The 21,940-nt window shown below is 36.0% G+C and overlaps 1 protein-coding gene across 1 annotated transcript in view; it reads right to left on the bottom strand.

Annotated features, from left to right (window-relative positions):
* Bmp5 (bone morphogenetic protein 5) overlaps positions 1–21,940 on the bottom strand; it is a 150,487-nt gene that overhangs the window by 32,317 nt on the left and 96,230 nt on the right. Inside the window, exon 4 of the mRNA XM_008846120.2 lies at positions 401–595. Coding sequence (XP_008844342.1) covers positions 401–595 — 195 coding nt within the window. The remainder of the gene's footprint in view (positions 1–400; positions 596–21,940) is intronic.

The following is a 21,940-nucleotide window of genomic DNA, read 5'->3' as shown; positions in this document are numbered from 1 at the left end:
TTTAAAAATCATTTTAGTTACATGATTTACATGTAAATAATAAAGAAATAGTTTTATGCTGATTCACCTGGTTGAGCATCCCCTAGGGAACTTAACCAGAAAGATGTGCCATTTAGTTTTGGCTAGACTCTGTTTTTAGCTATTTCATAACTTTATTACTGCCAGCTTAATTTTAATTTGAATGTAATCTTTCAACATAAGAAGGGAAATCATGGTTATTTTAAAATGAATTATTGAGTGAATCACTGATAAACTATTCTGAGGCTGCTAGAAATATCACTGGATGATTTAATAGACCAAATGAAGTATATGCAGAGGGTAAATTTATTGTAACAACTTTATTTGCAACGTATGACCCTGTAACTCACTGAGCATAACTGCCCCTCTCATTTTATCTTACCTCCAGCACTAGACATCCTTGAGGCATCCTGATGAGAGCTGGATTTATTTCGGTTTTGGTTTTTCCGTTTGTTGACTGCTCTCACAGATCGAAGAAGTACCTCACTAGCCTTGAAGAAGGCCACCATGAACGGCTGCTTTGACTGAGCACCGTGTCGTCCCACAAGACCAGCAGATTTTATGTTGATACTGCGTCCTAGAACATAATACACAAGCATTTGATTTTTGAAAAAGAGAAAAAGTTTATCTGATGTGAGTGAATTCTGAGATACTTTAAACAAGGAGAAACTTTTAAGTATTATTATGTTTTCCTTACAGGCCAAGCTTCTTAAGAACCTTGATGTTTACAATTACAGACAAATACCTACGCATATTTATTTAATTGCCTCTATTCTACCACATCCTTTGGCTAAATTGCATCACTGTATACCAATATAAAGCCAGTATACCTGGCTCTTCTCATTCATTGGTGCTTTCTCAGCAGTAAAGTCAAGAATATAGTAACAGAAAGGCTTGCTTATCCATCAGCCTGGAAATATCCACATGAAATAGCAATTCCAAAGTCAACTGTAAAAGTGCCTTTTACAGTATGAACAGAATCTAGACTAATGACTTTTACCTAACCTTGCAACCAAAAATCTACTGTTTATAATGTAAACAAGCTCACTGAGCCATACGCTCTTGTGACCTTGGCACCTGACCTTGATCCCTGGGAGCCCCAACTTTCCCTGGGGTGTGATCAAATTAGTAAATCAAAGGACTGAATGCAGCACAGCATTAATATTCCAATGCTCACTGAAAACAGTGCGGATTGAGAAGAACTGTGTATATGAGATGTTGTAGGCCAAGGGGTGAAAGGGTAAGATTGTCTAATAAGGGTGGATCCAAGCTTGTAGCTCTCCCATTGAAGCTGGAGAAATGGTTTTGAAGAAAAGTATGGGTGAAGAAAGGCTCAGGAACACAGTTCCAGGAGAGAGACATCTAGAGGAGAGGGTGCCCTCCAAATTCAGGTGCCCTCTTAAAACTAAAGTCAAGAGTCAAGTTGTTTATTCAAGTATGACTGTAATGTGGATTAGTAACACCAAAGTCAACTATGGGCCGTTCTGCATTAAATACCCCATAGTTTTCCTCTAAGTGATACAAGGGTATATGTGCTTTCTCCAGCTTGAGTCAGTCTTTCCAGTGCTAAACACTGGATACTGACAATCTTTCTCCTTTACTTCTGGCAGCCTCAGTAAACTTTATAAAGCTGTTTGCTCTACTTACCATTCTTTACAAGTCAGTCTGGGAGACCCTTCCTAGGGATGCAAGTTTGTTTTAAACTCCCTTCGTTCTGATTATGAAATATTTTGAAACAAACATGGAAATTTCTAAATTCTTGTCTCTCTGGATTTTCGCATACAGAATATTAACTGAGAAGATTTTAGAAGAGTCAAACCAAGCCTGGAGTCTCTCAAGAGAAAAATTTACTCATCTTTACTTCTCAGTTAACCCATACTTCATCTAACCCTCATTAATGTGTAGACATACAACAGAAAGAATAGAGACAGACAGAGAAACCAGGGTGTGTTGCAAGACTAGGTGTCCTGGGTACTAGAAGTTGATGTTGATTAAAGGACCTTACTCATGAGGAAGCAAAAATATTTATAATCATACTAAATATGTTTGGAACCTTTACTGTGTGTACCATTTTCTGGGTAGTCTTTCTAAATTATTTATTGATTCTACAAACATTCTAGGAGTTAGGTAACACTAATTCTCCCTTTTTAATAATTCACTTTTCTTATGCTCTTCTAATTTAAAATAATTGTCACTTAAATTATGTCTATATTATATGCAAATAAATAATGCATCTAATATATAAGTATATATTATATACCTATATATACAAAGAAAACCATTGATTGATAATCTGGCTCCATGGAAATCACACAAAAAGGGCAATCTTTTTAACTTTGAGTTATAAATTTAGTTGAAAATTACTGAGACTTATACAAAGTTAGTACTCCAGATATGAAGTTACCAATCCTAAGGTAATATGTAACATGGTTTGAAAAAAGTGCATGACTGACTCTGGCTGCCCCTGAGAAATATGTATGTTGTCTTGAAACATTTATTCAGTAAAGACTGTGGCACAACCTCAGTCCATTAAAAGACCCAACTAATCTTAAAGGAAAGAAAAGGAATACAGCTCCCTAAAATGGTATCAACGGCATTTCAGTAAATAAACCCTTGTTCTTAATGAAATTTATTTAGGCAGCATAAACAGTTTTGTGTATACATGTATTGTACAGAGAGACTTTGCACTATCAGAAAATGAGACTGCGTTGTAAGAGATTTTGCAGCTGTTGTGAGCGACAGAGCTCCTTTACATGTGGTAATGCTTTTTAAAAGAAAGGTTGCACAAATCCAGGCAACATAAGTGTCTTCATTGATTATTCTTCTACATAGTGGAGAATGTTGTCTATAACAAGAATTAAAATGGACATCTACCTCACAGGACTCTTTACTCTAAGTCCTACCAGGAAAAGGACTTACAAATAACCCAAGCAGTAAACCTTAAACAAATAAGCGTACAGGGTTCTCTTTCAAATGCAAACTTACAGTGGCCCTATGCCAGAGAGTATATATTTCTTAGAAAAATTTTATCATTGGCATAAATGAAGGAAGCCATTTGATTTGTGGTTAGAGCAGTTTCCATTTTACTTCCACTGTAGCAAATGTATTAATTCAGCTCAGACTTCCTCCTTCTGGCAGCCTTTTTACTGTAAAAAGAGAAATTAGAAGTTCCAGCCAAATACCATACCTTGAACTGACCCACTTCAATACATAAACACTTTTATAACATGTTTATTCAGGTGTAGCACTTGAAATTGGTTTAAGAGTTTCCAGTGACAGAGAGCTCAACAAAAGAAAAGAAAATGAGAACTGAGAGACTTAACTGTTATGCAATAGAGTAACTGCAGTCTGGTCTTCATTTTTTTCCCCTTTTCAAATATAACATAAAAAAGTATTTGTTGAAACTTTTACTTTGATCTTTTCATGAAGTGTTAATTTAACAGAAACTAAACATTTGCTTGTACACACTGATGCCTGAAGAAATCATTTTTAATATATGGTCTCCCTAATTATGAAATAAGTAGCTGTAAGATCTTCACAATGGGAATGTGGTAAAATCAGTTTTCTCTTCATTACAACACACATTGACTCTTTCATAGTTAAATAAGTACTAAAGTTCCAAGTTTCCTTTGGCTTGCAAAAGAGTTCCTTCTATTTTCATTCCAAGATTTTCAATATTTTTATTTTTAACTGTAGAGGAATAATACTGCTCTAAGGATATGTCTTCTGAAATTGTAAAGATGTGTGTTACAGTTTTCTTGAATTTTACAAAGATATTGTATATGAAGTAAAGTGTCCTTCAAATCAATGTAAATTCCCTTTAAAATAACTTTTATTATCACTCAAATTCTTCTTGATCTCTTTATCACTTCATCAATGAAATGACTATTACGATTCTGTGTGTGCCTATTCAGTTGCCCTAGGTCTTGAAATGCTTATGAAAGCATTATCTATTTGATCTACCCCTTTAAACATAATATATTTGCATTGATTATGTTGAATAAATCTTTTGAATGAACAACTGTTTTTATTCAAAGCACTGACAGGAACACACACTATACACATAATATGTTAAAAATAGTGAATCCTTTCTAAATATTTATTGAATCATCTTGAAAATTGTTATAAAGTAAGCAGTATGTGTTAGATATTAAAAATACATAATGAAAGAAACCCGAAGCATTTTGATTTAGGAAAACTGTATGGGTGGGTATGTGTATTACTAAGGCTCTTCAAAGTTGATGTGGTTATTGTTTCCAGGTTAGACAGATAGATATATAGATACATAGCTAGATAAAGGGACCATTGAATATACAATGGAAATTAAAATGGGGTGGTATCACGTGAGCATTAAAATAAAAGAGTGGGAAGTGTATTAGCTTGAGTCCATGCTTAGGTGTCTTAGGACTCAGGCATGTGTTTGAATAGCTAGAACTTGATAGGGTCAATTTAACCAGAATATATTTGAATGAGGAAAGCTACTTCATGGGTAAAAATCACCCTATGGAAAAGGTGAATCCCAAAAACACAGACTTAAAGGAAAGTCCCAAGGAACGTAAGGAAGTCATGATTCACTCTCCTGAGTCTGTAACTCAAAGTTATTATTGTCACCTTGCTCCAGTGGTTGCATCTCTATTTCTAGAAACAAAAAATGATCAAAGAAAAATCTAGCAGCCCTTTTAACCTATGCCTGTGTAAAGTATTGGGAGGTAGTACTGGAAGTACTGCAATCAAGTATTAGAACTTAATTAACAATGGCAGAAGCAGTGAATAAATATTCTCCTTGTGTGAGACAAGTTACTTCTGTGCAGCTCTGCCATGGCCAGGATGGCAGCAAAAGTACCAGTTTCAAAATAGTATTCTACATTTCCTTCTCACTTCGCCAATAAAATGATTCTGTAAGTCTGTGCTTATTCAGTTACTCTAGGTCTTGAAATGCTTATAAAAGCATTATCTATTTTATCTATCCCTTTAAACACAATATACTTACATTGATTATGTTGAATAAACCTTTTGAATGACGGAACAGCTGTTTTTTCTTCAAAGTACTGACAGGAACCCGCACTATATTACATGTATTAAAAATAGTGAATCTTAACCGGGCGTGGTGGCACATGCCTTTAATCCCAGCACTCATGAGGCAGAGGCAGGCGGATCTCTGTGAGCTCAAGGTCAGCCTGGTCTACACAGTGATTCCAGGACAGCTGGGGCTACAGGGAGACCCTGTCTCAAAAAGGCAAAAAAAAAAAAAGTGAATGCTTTGTAAATATTTATTGAATCATTTCGAAAAATATTATCAAATAAGCAGTATGTGTTATTTCAGCATCAGCACTGACTTAGAGATCTCGAGCAGCTCTCTGAAAGATTAACAGAGCAGAGGTCTGAAAGCACTGGCAGTTTGATACCAATGCGCCAATGCAGAAGAATATGTCAATGTTGCCTTATAAAATACCCATATTTTAATGCTGCACACTGGGAAAGAGGGCAAAGAAATAGTCTAAATTACCGGCACAGTAACAGGAGGCAAAGAACTGCGTGCTGGAAGTTGCTCAATTTTAGATACATTCGCATTCTCCCACAAAGACTGAGGGAGAAGAACACTGAAGAGTTTGAACAGATCTTTTCAGCATATACCAGCATTTCAGTGATCTCACTGTGGCTGCGACACAAAAAGAAATGCCTGTTCAGGATTATCCCAGCTGTTCAATATAGAGCTTGAGTTATGACGGACAAGACGTAATAAAAACGAGTGCAGGAGCCTAGAATTTAATACTGACTTTGGTATTGTATTTTTGCCTATAGAAATAAAGAATGCCCATTTGATCTTTGCATGTGAAAAACCATCTTCATTTCACCCTATTATTGTCATGCAGGACCCAGGTAAAGAAACAATTTAGCAAATATATGGCTGTATTACTTCACTGTTTAATCAATTACACTATAAATAAAGATAGGACTAAGGTATCTTCCAAAGGAAAAAAAAAAAAAAATAGCCTTCAAATAGAAATCCGGAGAAAAGTAAGGGAGGCTGTAACTCTGCTCTATGGAATTTTCTCTTAATTGAGAATGGAGATTTAAGATTTCCATTTCTACCACTCCTACCCTTATAGCTTCATATAAGGGCTGGGTACAGAGCAATAAGGTAAAATTGCCAAGAACACAATTGAGACATTTTCAAATGAATAGTGTTAAGGTTCAGATAGCCCTGCCCCCTCACCAACAGAGCCCCTAAGAAAAGGGAACCTAGGTGATAAGCACCCTGGTCTTTGAAGTCAAGAGAAGCAGACTTTTCTCCACAGTTTAGCGAACACAGCAGGCTTCCCCTTTGATTTCTAAAGAGGGCAGGTTTTAAAGGTTCCACTCTCCAGCTTCCCCTTGCCTAACTTTTAAAAAAATATATCTTCCCACCTTCTGCACCCCCCAGAAGCCCCCCACCTATAAAAAGACCCCAGCCCACTTCGCCAGGCTGACATTTTCCCTCCTGGGAAGAGAATCTGTCCCATGTGTTCCTTTGCTAATAAACTCTATTCTGATGGAGTTTTATCTGTGTCCTGGTGCTTTCTCCTGATCAACTGGATTCATCCATAGGCTACTTTATCTATCAAATAGAAACAGAAATGGTAGACCCAGGCACCAGATCTAAGCCAACCCAGGGCTTGTATTTCAGAAGATTCCTTTTGGAAAATGTAAGGTTCAAAATATTTATTTATTTATTTAAAAACAAGGTTATTAAAGGTATTTGACATAAAGCAGCTCTTCAGAGATTTGCTGTTGCCACACAGATAAGTGACTTCAAATCAGGGTATTTAGTTTCTCTGTAGGACACAGTCTGAAAAGCATTGAGTTGAGAATCTTTCAGAGTGTAAATACTGATATAAAGCTGAGAAGTTAGCATAAATTCCAAAGCGCTTTTCTCCTATAAACACATTGCAGCTGACGGTTTAACCTAAAATACCTGTGACAAAGGCGCACAAATTAAATTCTCTTATTTTGGAGAAAGACATTACACATCTTCTACAGATTACTTCACAGGAGGCAAATCATTTCTTGTTTGTCATTCATGCGTCTACTTGATCTTCACTTATTCTCAGCCTGTGGTTAAATTTGATTCTGGTACTCATATATTATGGATTCAGTGATTCTAAACTATACTAAAATTTTGCCCTTTGGGGAAACAGATGATTTTAAAGCATAGAATTTTCTACCTAGCATACCCATTAAGTCATGTGTATAAATCAATTTTAAGGAATGTGGCCAAAATAGAATTTTTTCTACTTGAATTCCATGAATTCCATTTATACTTCAATTTGGTGTAGCTTTAAATTAAGAGTCTTGTAATCCAGCTACAAATTTCAACTTTTGATGAAAATTTTTGTAGCTTTTAGTTGTATAATCAAAACACAGACCTATATAAACACACAGATTGGAAGTATAACAAACCTAATTTAACATTCCTGATCAAATATTAAAATGATTCATATTGCCTTATAAATTCAAACCAAAACAAAGAAAAGCTTAGGTTTTAAACTATTTCAGTGATACTGAAACCAGAAAGGCATGTGCTATTTTGAAAATAAAAAATAAAAGCTGTTTGAACATTAGAAAGCAAAGCAAGATTTTTGCTGGGATTCTTGGTTGTCATCTTTATACTGATGACATGTCTTTATACGTCTTACATTTTTAATTATATAATATGATTAAAATGTGTCAACAACAAAAGAAAGAATAATGGGATGATATGTCTAAACAAAATCAGGCTTCTGTGATGGACATGTTAAAGTAAAATAACACATTAGAGAGGCTGGAGAGATAGCCTAATAGTTAAGACTGCTTGCTGTGCAATTACTAGGACCAGAGTTGGGATCCCAGCACCTGTGAAACAAGCCAGCTGGTTCACAAATGCCTGGAACTCCTGCTCTGAGGACTCTTCTGGCCGCTGTGCACATACAGGTGCATGTACCTGCATATATATGTGCACATATGCACACACAGAAAGTCACAATTTTTTAAAAGTCAAAATAGAGGGCTGGAAAGATGGCTCAGTGGTTAAGAACACTGACTGTTCTTGCAAAAGACACAGATTCGAATCCCAACACCCACATGGCAGGTAGCAACTGTCCATAACTCCAGTTCCAGGGGATCTGACAGACTCTTCTGTCCTCCGCAGGCATTTCACGACATGGGTGCACTTACCTACATGCAGGCAATAGACACATACACATTAAAAAAAATAATAAATAAAATATTCTTTTTTTAAAAAGTCAAAACAGAGTCATCACAAAAAAATTGGAAAGTATATCCTGACACATTGATACAACCTGAGGGTTTAGAGCCTTTTGTAATTAAGAAATATGGCAAGGTTGAGGAGTGGCTATGGGGAGGGATAACCAACACTGGAAATGCCATAGTGAAACAGCACTGTAAACACTTCCTAAATCCATACATACACTTACATAAAAAGAGTTGAAATGGAGATGTGGGTATGGGATGCCTCCCCAGACAACATATCAAGTAAAAAGCCCAAAACCAGTTGTGGGTTACCTCTTCTTGAGTTGTAGATCTGTGGGGTCCCATGGACCACCAACCCATTCTACAGGCTATTGTCACACTGTTGACTACCCACAGAAATTGTTGATACAACTGCATTATTGAAGAAACCACATACTTGGGTCGTAGGACATGGAGAAATGAAGCTGGTACCAACTGGGAAGCTTCATCCCTGCTGTATAGCTTTCATAGTGCTGGAATGTGCTTTGTATACTACTGGGGGAGAAAAATAATTAACAGTCTTACCCAGCTGTGAACCCTCAAACTACACTAAAGACTAGCCTAGCAAGATGTGCCCATTGGTACAATAGTGAGATAAATTATATGAGAGTAACCAATCACTTTCTGGATGGATACAATGTTTAGTATGGCTAATTGAGCCAAAATCTGTGGCTGGCATTAGAGAAAGACTCTGATATCAATACTTAGCTAAGTGGACATAATAATAAACTGCCATCTTAGTTCTACTCCTTATACCCACAGATTAGTGTATTTCCCAACTCTCATCAGATCTTTTTTATAGTAAATAGTGATTAGTATACTGACCCACAACTGGTCAACACGCAGAGAAGGGGAGACTGTGGAGTACTCACCTCTGAATAGGACAGCTACATTAATCTCTTCTCCACAAGGCTCAATTATCATCTCAGAAAAGGTAGAGGAAAGATTGTAAGAGCCAGAGGACATGTAGAATAAAACAGTATTTACCATATATGAAAGCATTGCTCACACCTGAATTCAGAGCAGTTGTGATTGATGCCTCAAAAGTTGGTACAGAGTTAAATACTTATGTCTGCACAAAACCTTGCACACGGATATTTATATCAGTTTTATTCATAAATGCTACAAGTTGAAGTAGGAAGCAACAAGATGTTCTTCATCAAATGAATGTTTAACAGACTAAAGTATATCTAGACAGTAGAACAATATTCAGTGATTAAAAAGATAAGATATCAAGCCTTTAAAAGCCATGGAGGAAATTTAAGTACATGTTTTTAAGTTCTTAAAGGTCAATGTGAAAAGATGTGGGTTGCAGAATTCCAGTTGCATACATTTCCGAAAGGGCAGAATTAGGGAGACAATGAAAAGGTTAGCAGTTGTCTAGGGCAGAGAATGAGACACAAACATGGGCAGAGCACAGACTGTGGGGTAGAGAAAATACACTGTGATAGCAGAACACAGAATGACAGATTCCTATCGTTATGAAATTTGCTCAAACCCATAGATTATAACCACCTGAATCCTAATGTAAACTATGAACGACTACTTATGTCAACGTGGGTGCTTCAGCAGTAACAAATGTGCCACTCTGGAGGGATTGTCTCAAAAGAAACAATCAATCAAAATCATTATTGAGAAACATAGGAACAAAAGAAATTGAGATTCATTATCAAATTTAAAATAAATTAAATTTGGTTAAATTGAAGTACATTGTTGAAATGAATGACAGAAGAAAAATATTTTTCTTCTAATTCATGAATTTATACAATTAATTATGGTTATATTAGTAACCAAAAAATACTGAACTAGTTTAATTTACAAATAAAAAATAAGGCAGAAATGCTGCCATTTTGTGGGGGTCCCAAGCAAAATTGGATATGGATCTGAGTATACAGTTCTCAGTAGAAGAAAATATTAAAAAAATATAAAATAAAATTCAGATAAAATTCTTAACAGATATAAAATTCAATATTCTCCTATAATGACTATATGGATACAATTGCTTCATTAGAAAAAAAATTTTCAGTTTAAAACTTATATAAGACTAGTGTAGAGACTGCCAGAGAGTGCCAGATTCTGGCCTTCCTCTGGCATAGGGGGTAAGAACGCAGTGGCCTGTGTGAGAGCATTTAGATCCTGCCCCAATATGGTGGGGGCCAAACCTTAAAACAAAGCGTGAATGTACCTGAATGTAACCTGACTTGGGCTTCTGCAGGTACTCCAGAATAGCTGATCTGAAGCCATCAGATAATAACTGATCTGAAGCCAAAATAAAACATTAGAGAACCTGAAACTTGTACCAACGAGCTTTACATAAAGAAAGGACCTAGGCTCTCTGATAATACAAACAGAATCATACTTCAACTTAATTCTCATATCAGAATCATAAACAACAAAAGAAATTTACATGCCAAAATCACAAAGAAAGAATAATAAAATGGAAAGCCAAAGCACTATATCCCCACCAAAATCCACTAGTCCTATAGAAGAGTTCTATAAGGAGAACCCCTAGAGAAAATCAAGGACGCTGAACTTAAAAGAACAGTCATATACATGATCAAGGAATTCAACGAATTTAAAGAACACATGAACAAACAAATCAAAGAACTAAAAGAAGAAAGGGATAAACTTCTGAATTAATTCACCACAGAGATAGAAACATTGAAGAAAACTCAGGCAGAAATGAAGAGGAAGTGAAATACTCAATAAGCCAACTTGAAACAACGAGGGAAAGCCTCACCACTAGAATGAATGAAATGGAAACTAGAATATCAACACTGGATGATAAAGTTGAAGAATTGGACCACTCAAGCAAAGATTATGGAAAAATAACAAAAAAAAAAAAGCACAGGGGTAGAAAATGCAAGAGATGTGGGATATCATGAAAAGGCAAGTCTGTGGATCATAGGAATAGAGGAAGGAGAAGAATTTCAGGTTAATGATATTGACCAGATCTTAAACAGGATTATAGATGAGAATTTCCCAAAATTAAGGAAAGATATCTCCATCCAAATACAGGAAGCATATAGAATGCCAACTAGACTGGATCAGAAAAGAGACTCCCCATGACCTATCACAGTAAAACACTAAATGTACAGAACAAAGAGAGAATACTGAAAGCAGCAAAAGAAAAACAACAAGTCACATAGAAAGGAAAACCCATCAGAATTACAGCTGACTTATCAAACTATGAAAGCCAGAAGAGCCTGGACCAAAGTATTTCCAGTTCTACATAACAATCGATGCCAGCACAGAATATGTTACCCAACAATCATGTCTATTATAGTTGAGAGGGAAAGAAAAATCTTCCATGACATGAAAAGCCTGAAAGAATGCAAGTCCAGAAAACCAGCCCTTCAAAGAATACTTGAAGCAATATAGACAGCAGAAAGAGAAACAACTATACCCCAGGGGAAATGAAAATAAATCAATAAAGGTATAATTGAGGAAACACAAAATTAGACAGTGAACACAACACAGCAATCAAAGTGACAGCAATCAATATATCAATGTTATTTCAACAATAACATTTAATATCAATTGACTGAACTCCCCAGTCAAAAGGCACAGGCTAAGTGAACAGATTAAGAAGCCAAATCTATCTCTTTATTGTCTTCAAGAAACCCATCTCAACTTCAAGGACAGTCACTGTCTTAAGGTGAAAGAATAGAAAAGAATATTCCAAGAAAATGGCCTTAAGAAAAAATCAGGGTTGCAATTCTAATATCTGACAAAATAGACTTCAAAGTAAAACTAATCAGAAGAGATAAGGAGGGTCACTTAATGCTAATCAAAGGAACAATTAACTAAGAAGACATTACAATCCTTGACATATATGCACCAAACTTTGGTGCACCCAAATTCATAAAAACAATGCTACAGGATTTCAAGACACAGATTAACCCCAACTCAGTAATAGTAGGGGTTGCAATACACCAGTGTCTCTATTAGACAGGTCAACTGGACAAAGGATAAAAAGACAAACATCTAATTAACTGATACCATACATCAAATGGACCTATCAAACATCGTACGAATATTCCACCCAAACACCAAAGAGTACACATTCTACTCAGCACTCCATGAAACTTTTTCAAAAATTGAACACATACTGGGCCACAAAACAGACCTTAACAAATTTGAAAAAAAAAAATAGAAATAGTTCCTTGCATTCTATTGGACCACAATGCAATAAAGCCCCAAATCAACACTGGACAAAGCCCTAGTCACTACATGAACTCATGGAGATTAAACAACACATTCCTAAACAATGAGTGGGTCAAAGGAGAAATCGAGAAAGAAATAAAAATTCCTGGAATTCAACAAAAATGATAATACAACACAACACAACCTCTGGGACACTTTAAAAGAGGTCCTAAGAGGAATGTTTATACTTCTAATTGCCTACATTAAAAAATTAGAATGCACTGAAATACATGACCTAACACTGCAACTCAAGATGCTGGAAAGGCAAGAACAAGTGAAATCCAAACCCTGCAGAAGAGAAGAAATAACAGAAATCAAAGCAGAAAACAATGAATTAGAAACAAAGAAAATAGAACAAAGAATCAATGAATCTAAGAGGTGGTTCTTTGAAAAGCTAAACAAGATAAACAGACGCTGAGTCAAATTAACCAAAATAAAGAAAGAGAAAATGCAAATCAACAAAATCAGAGATGAAAGGGGAAACATCACCACAGACACCCAAAAGATCCAGACCATTATAAAGGTATATTTTAATAGCCTATGCTCTATTAAATTTGAAAATCTAAAAGAAATGGATGGATGCCTATAATCACAGAAATCACCAAAGTTAAACCAAAAAGAGATCAACAGTTCAAACAGACAGACCCATAATATATAAGGAAATTGAAACAGTAATACAAAGTCTCCCAACTAGAAAAAGCCCAGGCCCAGGTGGATTTGCAGCAGAATTCTACCAGAAATTTAAAGAAGACCTCCAACCAATACTACTTAAATTATTCAAAATGATAGAAACAGAGGGAGAACTCCCAAATTACTTCTACAATGCCAGCATCACTCTTATACCCAAACTGGGTAAAGACATAAACAAAAAAGAAAACTATAGAACCATATCCTTCTTTTGAAAATAGATGCAAAATTTCTCAACAAAATTCTTGTAAACCAAATACATATATACATCAAAAAGATCATTCACCATGATCAAGTAGGCAGAGATGCAGGGATGGTTCAACATACACAAGTAAATAAACATCATTAATCACATAAATGGACCCAAAGACAAAAACCACATCGTCATCTCAATAGATGCAAAAAAAGGCTTTTGACAAAATTCAGCAGGCATTTTTGTTCAAAGTCCTAGAGGGAATTGGACTGGAGGGAACATACCTCAACATAATTACAGCCATATACAACAAACCCACAGAAAACATCATTCTAAATGGAAAAAAACTGGAAGCATTCCCATTAAAATCAGGAACCAGACAAGGATGTCCACTATCTCTACTCCTTTTCAATATAGTGCTTGAAACTCTTGCTAGACCAATAAGATGGGAGAAGGAAATTAAATGAATATTAGTTGGAAAAGAAGAGGTCAAACTATCACTTTTTTGCAGATGATATATTATACCTAAGAGATCCCAAAAGTTCTGCCAGAAAACTCCTAGAACTAATTAACACTTTCAGTATACTGGCAGGTTATGAAATCAATCAACAAAAATCAGTAGCCTGTCTATATACCAAAAACAAGCAACTGGAGAAAGAATGTGGGGAAAAAAGAACTATCTTGGAATAAATATGAACAGAGACACCAAAGATCTCTACAATAAAAATATTAAATATTTAAAGAAAGAGATTGAGGAAGACATCAGAAGATAGAAGGCCCTCCCATGCTCATAGATTGGAAGAATTAATATTCTGAAAATGACCATCCTACCATATGCAATATATAGATTCAAAGCAATCCCAATCAAAATTCAAATGTCGTACTTCACAGAATTTAAAAAAAAAGAAACCTTAAATTCATATGGAAGCATAAAAGACCCTGGATAGCCAAAGCAACCCTGAGCACAAAGAGCAACGCTGGGGGGATTACTATATGAGATCTCAAAATATACTGCAGATCTATAGTCAGAAAAACAGCATGGTACTGGCATAAAAATAGACACATAGATCAATGGAACATTATTGTCCAAACCCAAGTACCCAAACCCGAGTACATGCAATTTCAGCTACTGGATATTTGGCAGTTTGCCAAGAACACACAATGGAGGAAAGACAGCATCTTCAACATACTGGATCTACACCTGTAGAAGAATGAAACTAGATCCTTATCTTTCACCTTGCACAAAAGTCAACTCCAAATGGATCAAAGACCTCATTGTGAAACTGGAAACCCTGAAACTATTAGAAGAAAATACTGGCAGTAACTTACAAGATATAGGTGTAGGAAAGGATTTTCTAAATCTGAGAGCAGTTGCTCAGGAATTAAGGTCAGCAACCAGGAAGTGGGACCTCATTAAACTAAAAAGCTTCTGTACAGGAAAAGAAACTATCAAAAATTGAAAAGAAAATGCACAGAATGGGAAAAAATCTTCACCAGTGACACATTCGATAGTGGTTTATCATTCAGAATATGTAAAGAACTCAAAAAACAAAGAATCAAGAAACCAAATCACCCAATTAAAATATGGGCTAAAGATTTAAACAGAGAGTTCTCAAAGGAAGAAATAAAGATGGCTAAGAAACATCTCAAAAAGTCCTCAACTTTGTTAGTAATTAGGGAAATGCAAATTAAAATAACCCTAACATATCACCTTATAACAATGAAACTGGCTAGGATAAAGAGAACAAATAATACCAATACTGGTGAGGATATGGAGAAAGGGGAACACTCATTCACTGCTGGTGGGATTGCAAACTTGTGCAATCCCTATGGAAAACAGTGTGGCAAACTCTTAAAAAACTAAAAATGAGCCTATCATACGACCCGGTTATACCACTCCTTGGCATACACTCAAAGGACTCATCCTATTATAGAGACACTTGTACAACCATGTTTATTGCTGCTCTTTTCACAATAGCTAAGAGATGGAAGCAACCTAAGTGTCCCTCAACTGATGAGTGGTTAATAAAAATGTGGTATATTTACACAATGGAGTTCTATTCAGCAATAAAGATGAAATAATGAAATTTTCAGGTAAAGGGATGGATCTAGAAACTGTTATACTAAGTGAAGTAACAGACTCAGAAAAACAAACAACATATCCTCTACCTCATATGTGGATCATAGCACCAAATCCGTTTAAATCCCACGTCCTTTTAATAAGATGATACTGTACATCCATCTCTTCTGCATGAAATAGCTACCATCATCAGGACTTCAGCTGAACGTGATCATTAAATATCGACACAATTGGCCTTGTTGATGGCTGTGCTCATTCATTAAAGGAGGGCCAAGCAGGGTCATTGGACCCTCACTGGAGTATCCAGGCACTCTTCCCAGCCAACTGTAGGTAACTTGGCCCTATTCACACCTGGTCTTCTGGCTTTGGGGAGGGATAAATATATAGTCTGGGGAAGGCTAGGAAGAGAACGCATGACCCATACTGGGTAAAGGCTTTTCAGTATGCATACCCTCAGGTCAAACATACACCTCAGCAACCCCTCAGTTATCTTGGTAAGTAAGCTCAGTAAATTCATTGGTTTCCCAGTAAAATGTTAATCATTCATCAGCATGACACTTGAACCTTAAAGGGAATAAGCATTGCTTAGTATCCCCAGGAAAAGAATTCTCACAATAGATGGAAAATTTGTTTGTTAATGCTATTATGTCTCATAATTATTAAAAAAAAAAAAAAAAGAAAAAGAAAAAGAAAAGAAGAATGTAGATGATGCTAAAAGGATATGGGAATGGAGACATTTTCCAAAAAAGACAGGAAAAAATGAGAAAGCCCAAGCAAGTGATGAAGATCTGTATAGGTTTGTAATGTTATATAAAGGATGAGACAAAAATAATGTACACATAATCTTAACATTTCTAAGGTTAGAGTTTAGTCAACAAGTTTAAGGAACAAAATGTATATCTAGTCAGGTTTTATCTGAGAATATTTGTTTTTTTGTCCAAGGATTATTTACATAGCACATGGTAATTAAAAGTACCAGACTGGTGGAACTAACCTTATTGGATGTTTAACAGCCATAGTATGAGGCCTATCCTAATCTGCTCAGAGGGACTTAAAGGACAGTTTTTGCCCCTTGCCCTCCAAGGTTGACTAAGTTCCAGGAGACTATGGAATCTTTCAAAATGTCCTGTAACTGTGGTGAGTCACCTGTCCTCTTGTTCACGGAGACCATGAAGACCCCATGAGATGGACTTGAACCAGTGTCCAGTCTACAAAGAGGAGGGTTAATTCAGGAAACATCTCATCTATGCTTCCAAATGAAGCCAGATATGGTCAAGCAGAACCTTTGACTTATCTTCACATAGACAGAACTGGTAAAAGAAAGGAGCCATGGGCTGCTCCCAGGCCCATGTGACCCCTAAGGAACAGGTCCTTAAATGACCTTAAGTGTAAAAATAAATTGATTTGGACCAACTGTATGGTCTTAAACACCCAAAAGGAAAGTATAACCAAAGAGTAAAGTCATCAGTATATTTCCTTAAGAGTTCGAGGGATTACACTTCCCAGACATTAGGCTTAAGTCCATATAAAACGTTATTTAGATAATTATTTCTCATTGATGATTTTGTTCCTAATCAAAAAGTGCTACTCAGATGTAAGACTTCAAATCTTGGTCTGCAAAAGTGTAGTGCCCACCCCTTAATTAAAAAAGACAACCCACTATTGTTCTAAAATTATGGAAAACTTGTTTTCTCTCCCTATGTAGAAGCCTTTGAGAGGGAACTGAAACTGATTCTAACTCCAACAGCTATCAAAATACCTGAAAGCAAATCCTGAATCCATCACTCTAGATTCCAGCCTTGGTAGACAAAGCAAACATGAGGAGGAATCCAAAAGAGGGATGCTTTTGGAAGCCCTTGTCAAGAAATTCCAATGGTCTCTCATATAAACCTTTGAAAATTGCCCTGTTCTCACTTTTTTCTAGTTCCGTCTAGAACTTATAATACTAATTGCTCTTGCCTTTACTTCTCCTTCACATCTCCTATTCACCAGTCAAGGACTTCTTTTTTCCCCTACAGATAAGAGTTATGCAATTTCGGGGTCTTTTAGATAGACCCACTGAAGGGGTACCCAAGTTTCCTCACCCTGCATCCCTGTTCAGCATGGAAGAAGCCAGAGCAATCTGTGTCCTGATTCACTATCTGCAAGCTGGTAACCTCTTCAGAGTATGGTGTGATAAGAACAGGCCGCTAGGCAGTTAGGGTAAAATGACCCCTAAAGAAAAGTAGTCTGCTTCTTGGCTAAAACTCACAATGTCCTCGGGACTCTGTTCTAAAGTCCAAAAATGTCAAAAGTATTTGGGAGCTTTTATCTAATCCTTAAAAGATTTTATGGTTACCTCTTCAGAGGGGGGAAAGTTAGAGCAGCCGAAAGCCTCATTAAAAATATAGATAAATGAAGAAGAACACATAATGAAGTTGTCAGAGAAAGTAATGGGGAGATATGGGAGGAGTTGGAGCGGAGGGAGTGGGCGTGGATTTTATTAAAATACTTTATATGCATGTGTGAAATTCTCAATAAATTATTTTTTTAAAAAATACTAGGGGCTGGAGAGATGGCTCAGTGGTTAAGAACATTGACTGTTCTTGCAGAAGACCCGGGTTTGAATCTCAGCACCCACATGGCAGCTAACAACTGTCCATAACTCCAGTTCCAGGGGATCCGACAGCCTCTTCTGAGCTCTGTGGGCATTGCATGACACAGGTGCACTTACCTACATGCAGGCAATACACTCATACACATAAAATAAAAATAAATAAAATATTAAAAAAATTAAAAAGACTAAAGGCTAATGTAATACATAGGACAGTATGTAGTAGGCTGGCTTTGAAAAACAGGTTTCGATTTGTAAGCAAGAGTCTTACGGCTTTTAAGACTAAGTATCTTCATATACAAAGGAAAATTACAAGTTATAAAAAATAGACGACTTTAAATGTTCAAGAAAATGCTTGATGTTAGTAAGTTCCCAGTAAATATTAGTTTTCATGAATGTTATTAATATTGTTTCAGTTAACTATTCCAGAAAATATGCTCTTTAAATATTTATTTAAGATTAATTAAGGGACTGGAAAGATGGCTCCGTGGCTAAAGGTGCTTGCCGCCAAGCCTGAGAACCTGAGTTGATTCTGGTTCACATGGTAGAAGGACAGAACTGATTCCCTTCTCATCTCCACAGGAGCAATATAACACATATGCCATACCTTCCCCACACAGATACAAAATAAATCAATAAGATATAATGAAAACATTTTAAAGGAAGGGTGATCCTGGGAGATAAAACTGGCTTAATTATGTAGAATTCAATGACATGAAATATTAATAAAGAAGTACTGTTTTCAGTAAAAGGTATATTCAAGAAGAGAGCATACAAAAAACATGGGTTTGTGGAGATAGAAAACATGTTTTGATTGAGAAAGTTTAAGAATACAGGACATGGACTGGAGAGATGGCTTTGCGGTTAAGAGCACTGGCTGCTCTTGCAAAGGACCTGGGTTCAATTCCCAGCTCCCACATTGTGACTTACAACTGTAACTCCAGTTCTAGAAGAATCTGACCCGTTCTTCTGACCTCCATGGGCATTGCATGGTACAGGTATACTTATGTACATGCAAGCAATTCACTCATACACAAAAAGTAAAAATAAGGGCTGGAGCGATGGCTCAGCGGTTAAGAACACTGCTCTTGCAGAGGACCTGGGTTTTCTGTTGCTGTGATAAAACACCATGACTAAAAGTGACTTTTGGAAGAGTTTATGTTGGATTATGGTACTAGAGTGATGAGTCGTTCATGGTGGTGAGGCACGGCACCAAGCAGTAGGTGTGATGGCTGGGACAGGAGACTGAGAGCACATCTTCAACCAGAAATGTAAAGCAGAGAGAGCAAATAGGAAGTGGGGCAAACCATGAACTCTAGAGTCCACCCTTACTTCCCACAGTAAGGCTATACTTCCTAAAGATTCTATGGTCACCTGAAACAGCCACCAACTAAGGACCATGTGTTCAAATTCTGGAGTCTATGGAGGGCCTTTCTCATTCAAATTACCAGAGGCAGCAAACTAAAATATAAAGGAGAAATTTTTGTTCCATGATATGCTTTAAAATGCTGCTCCACTTACAAAATCTTTGGAACACATTACATGAATTTGGAAAGTTAACAAATACTGATTTTAACCACAAAGGAAATATCTAACATATGTATTTTGAGTAGAAATCAAGCCATTTTACTATAAATGTATATGGATATTTCTCAATAGATCCCTTAACACTATTAATACTAAAATTACTAACCTTTAAAAAATATCTCTCTAAGGCCTTTATTCAAACAAAAGGTGATTTTTCAGAAATCAATATTGTCACAGATTAATTTATGATTTAATGTTTTTGAAAGCATATAAAATATGAGAGAAACAGCATCCACTCTGGAATGTGGAAACTTCTAGAGTAACTTTTTTGCTTTGCTTTGTTACTGAAACCTTCCTATGGTTATTAAAATAAAAGAGAATATTAACCTGGTAAATTTGGTAAGAGTGCTCTAGAAACAACAAATTACAGGTTGTCAATAATGAAATTTCTGTTGAATCTCTCATGTGACTACTTGAGAGTGCAAGTACGCTTGGTGATTCTGCTATCCACACAAAGGACAGGGCAGAGGGGTGACTTTCGTTGCCTTTCTTTTCCCAATTTCTTCCTCTTTGGTTTTAATATAGGAAAATATTTTAAGTTGTGGGTTCAGTACAGTCCCTTTAGGATAATACATGTCTATGCACTGTATTCTTTTTTGCATACAGATATGTGTAATGCTTAAGTATAAGTATATACTTAGGTTACAGTCGGTTTAGCATTATCTTCTGTGACCTTTTGCAATGTATCATTCCCTAGACAAAAGGTCAACTAAATGAAAAATGTTTCCGGTCACATTAAAGTTTATCATACACCAGACAATTCCATGCTATTATGCTTCAGACTCTTTTTTTCTTGTGTTTGGACCCTAAAATCTTCCTCTTTCACATCAATTTCTGGACTATAAAGAAAACATACACTTTTATTTATGCATTTTATTTCTTAAAGTATTTAAAGGTCAACTAACCTCTTCATTTATCTTGTGCATTCATTCAAAACTCATTCTCTGGGGCTGGAGAGATGACTTGGCAAATAAAAGCACTGACTGCTCTTGCAGAGGACCCAGGTTCAATTCCCAGCACCCACATGGCAGCTAACACCCATCTGTAACTCCAGTTCTAGGAGATTTGATACCTTCTTCTGACCTCCATGGGCATTGCATGACACAGGTACACTTCCACACATGCAGGCAATACACTCATACACATACAAATAATTAAAATAACAAACAAATAAAATATTTTTTTCAAAAAACCTCATGTTCTGATTATCCTGAACATTAAAAGAAACACAAGGGCATGCTTATCTAGAACAAATTATCAAGGCGAACATTCCTTTTTCCACCCAGAACATTGAGCAAGATATGTGATTCTTGTAGATTTTTGGATAAAGAGATCATTTCTTTGAAACCAAATGTGATCACCATAAATTTAGCAAAAGGGAGCCATATGGCATTATGAAAAAATGACTTATTTTATGAGATAAAGTTCAGATAATGAAGGAAACACTGTCAAATCCTAAATTATGAAAAATCCTTAGATAAGTGGACATAATTCAAATTTTTGAACTTCTGCAAAAGACAATGAAAAACTATATTCAAAACAATAGGGACAAAAGGAAAATGTCACCCTTGGTCTATAAATTTCTTTTGCTACTTATTATCACTGTCAGCTGATAACTGAGATTAACCAGACACATAGACTATTTGACCCATGAAGTAGATCAACAGTCATTTGACAACACAAGAGGTTCCAGTTGGCGGTCTTTCCCTGAGGTTAAAATGACACTCTGGGGATGCTAAGGAGAATACAATAAACTTTCTTAGCCAGAAACTTCTATTTAAACATTTTTTAAAATTTCATTTATTATTTTTTATTTTATGTGTATGAATGTATTGCCTGCATGTAGGTAAGTGGATTTGTATCATGCAATGTCTGTGGAGGACAGAAGAGTCTATTGGATCCCCTGGGACTGGAGTTACAGACAGTTGTTAGCTGCCATGTGGGTGTTGGGATTCGAACCCAGGTCTTCTGCAAGAACAACCAGTGTTCTTAATCACTGAGCTATCTATCCAGCCCCGAAACTTGTATTTACAAAGAACAGATTCCAAAATGTTAAATTGAAATAGATGGTGTGTTAAAAACCAATCACCACTCATATAAGCTTGCTGATTCTTAAGGATGTAACTTGGCAACTTTCACATTTGTTTAATGCATTATCTATGAGACCATGAGATATTATCATATATTTTTCTAATTATAAATATGCTATTTATCAAAAGAAACCATGATATTTTAGAAAATTCCGATGTTAGTAAGGCATATTTTATGAGATATTTTATAATGCAGCTTTAAGGTTAACTATGTTATG

The sequence above is a fragment of the Nannospalax galili genome, unplaced genomic scaffold, assembly GCF_000622305.1.
Source record: "Nannospalax galili isolate Female #2095 unplaced genomic scaffold, S.galili_v1.0 scaffold522, whole genome shotgun sequence".
Taxonomy (NCBI): Eukaryota; Metazoa; Chordata; class Mammalia; order Rodentia; family Spalacidae; genus Nannospalax; species Nannospalax galili.
This window is presented reverse-complemented; position numbering and strand designations above follow the sequence as displayed.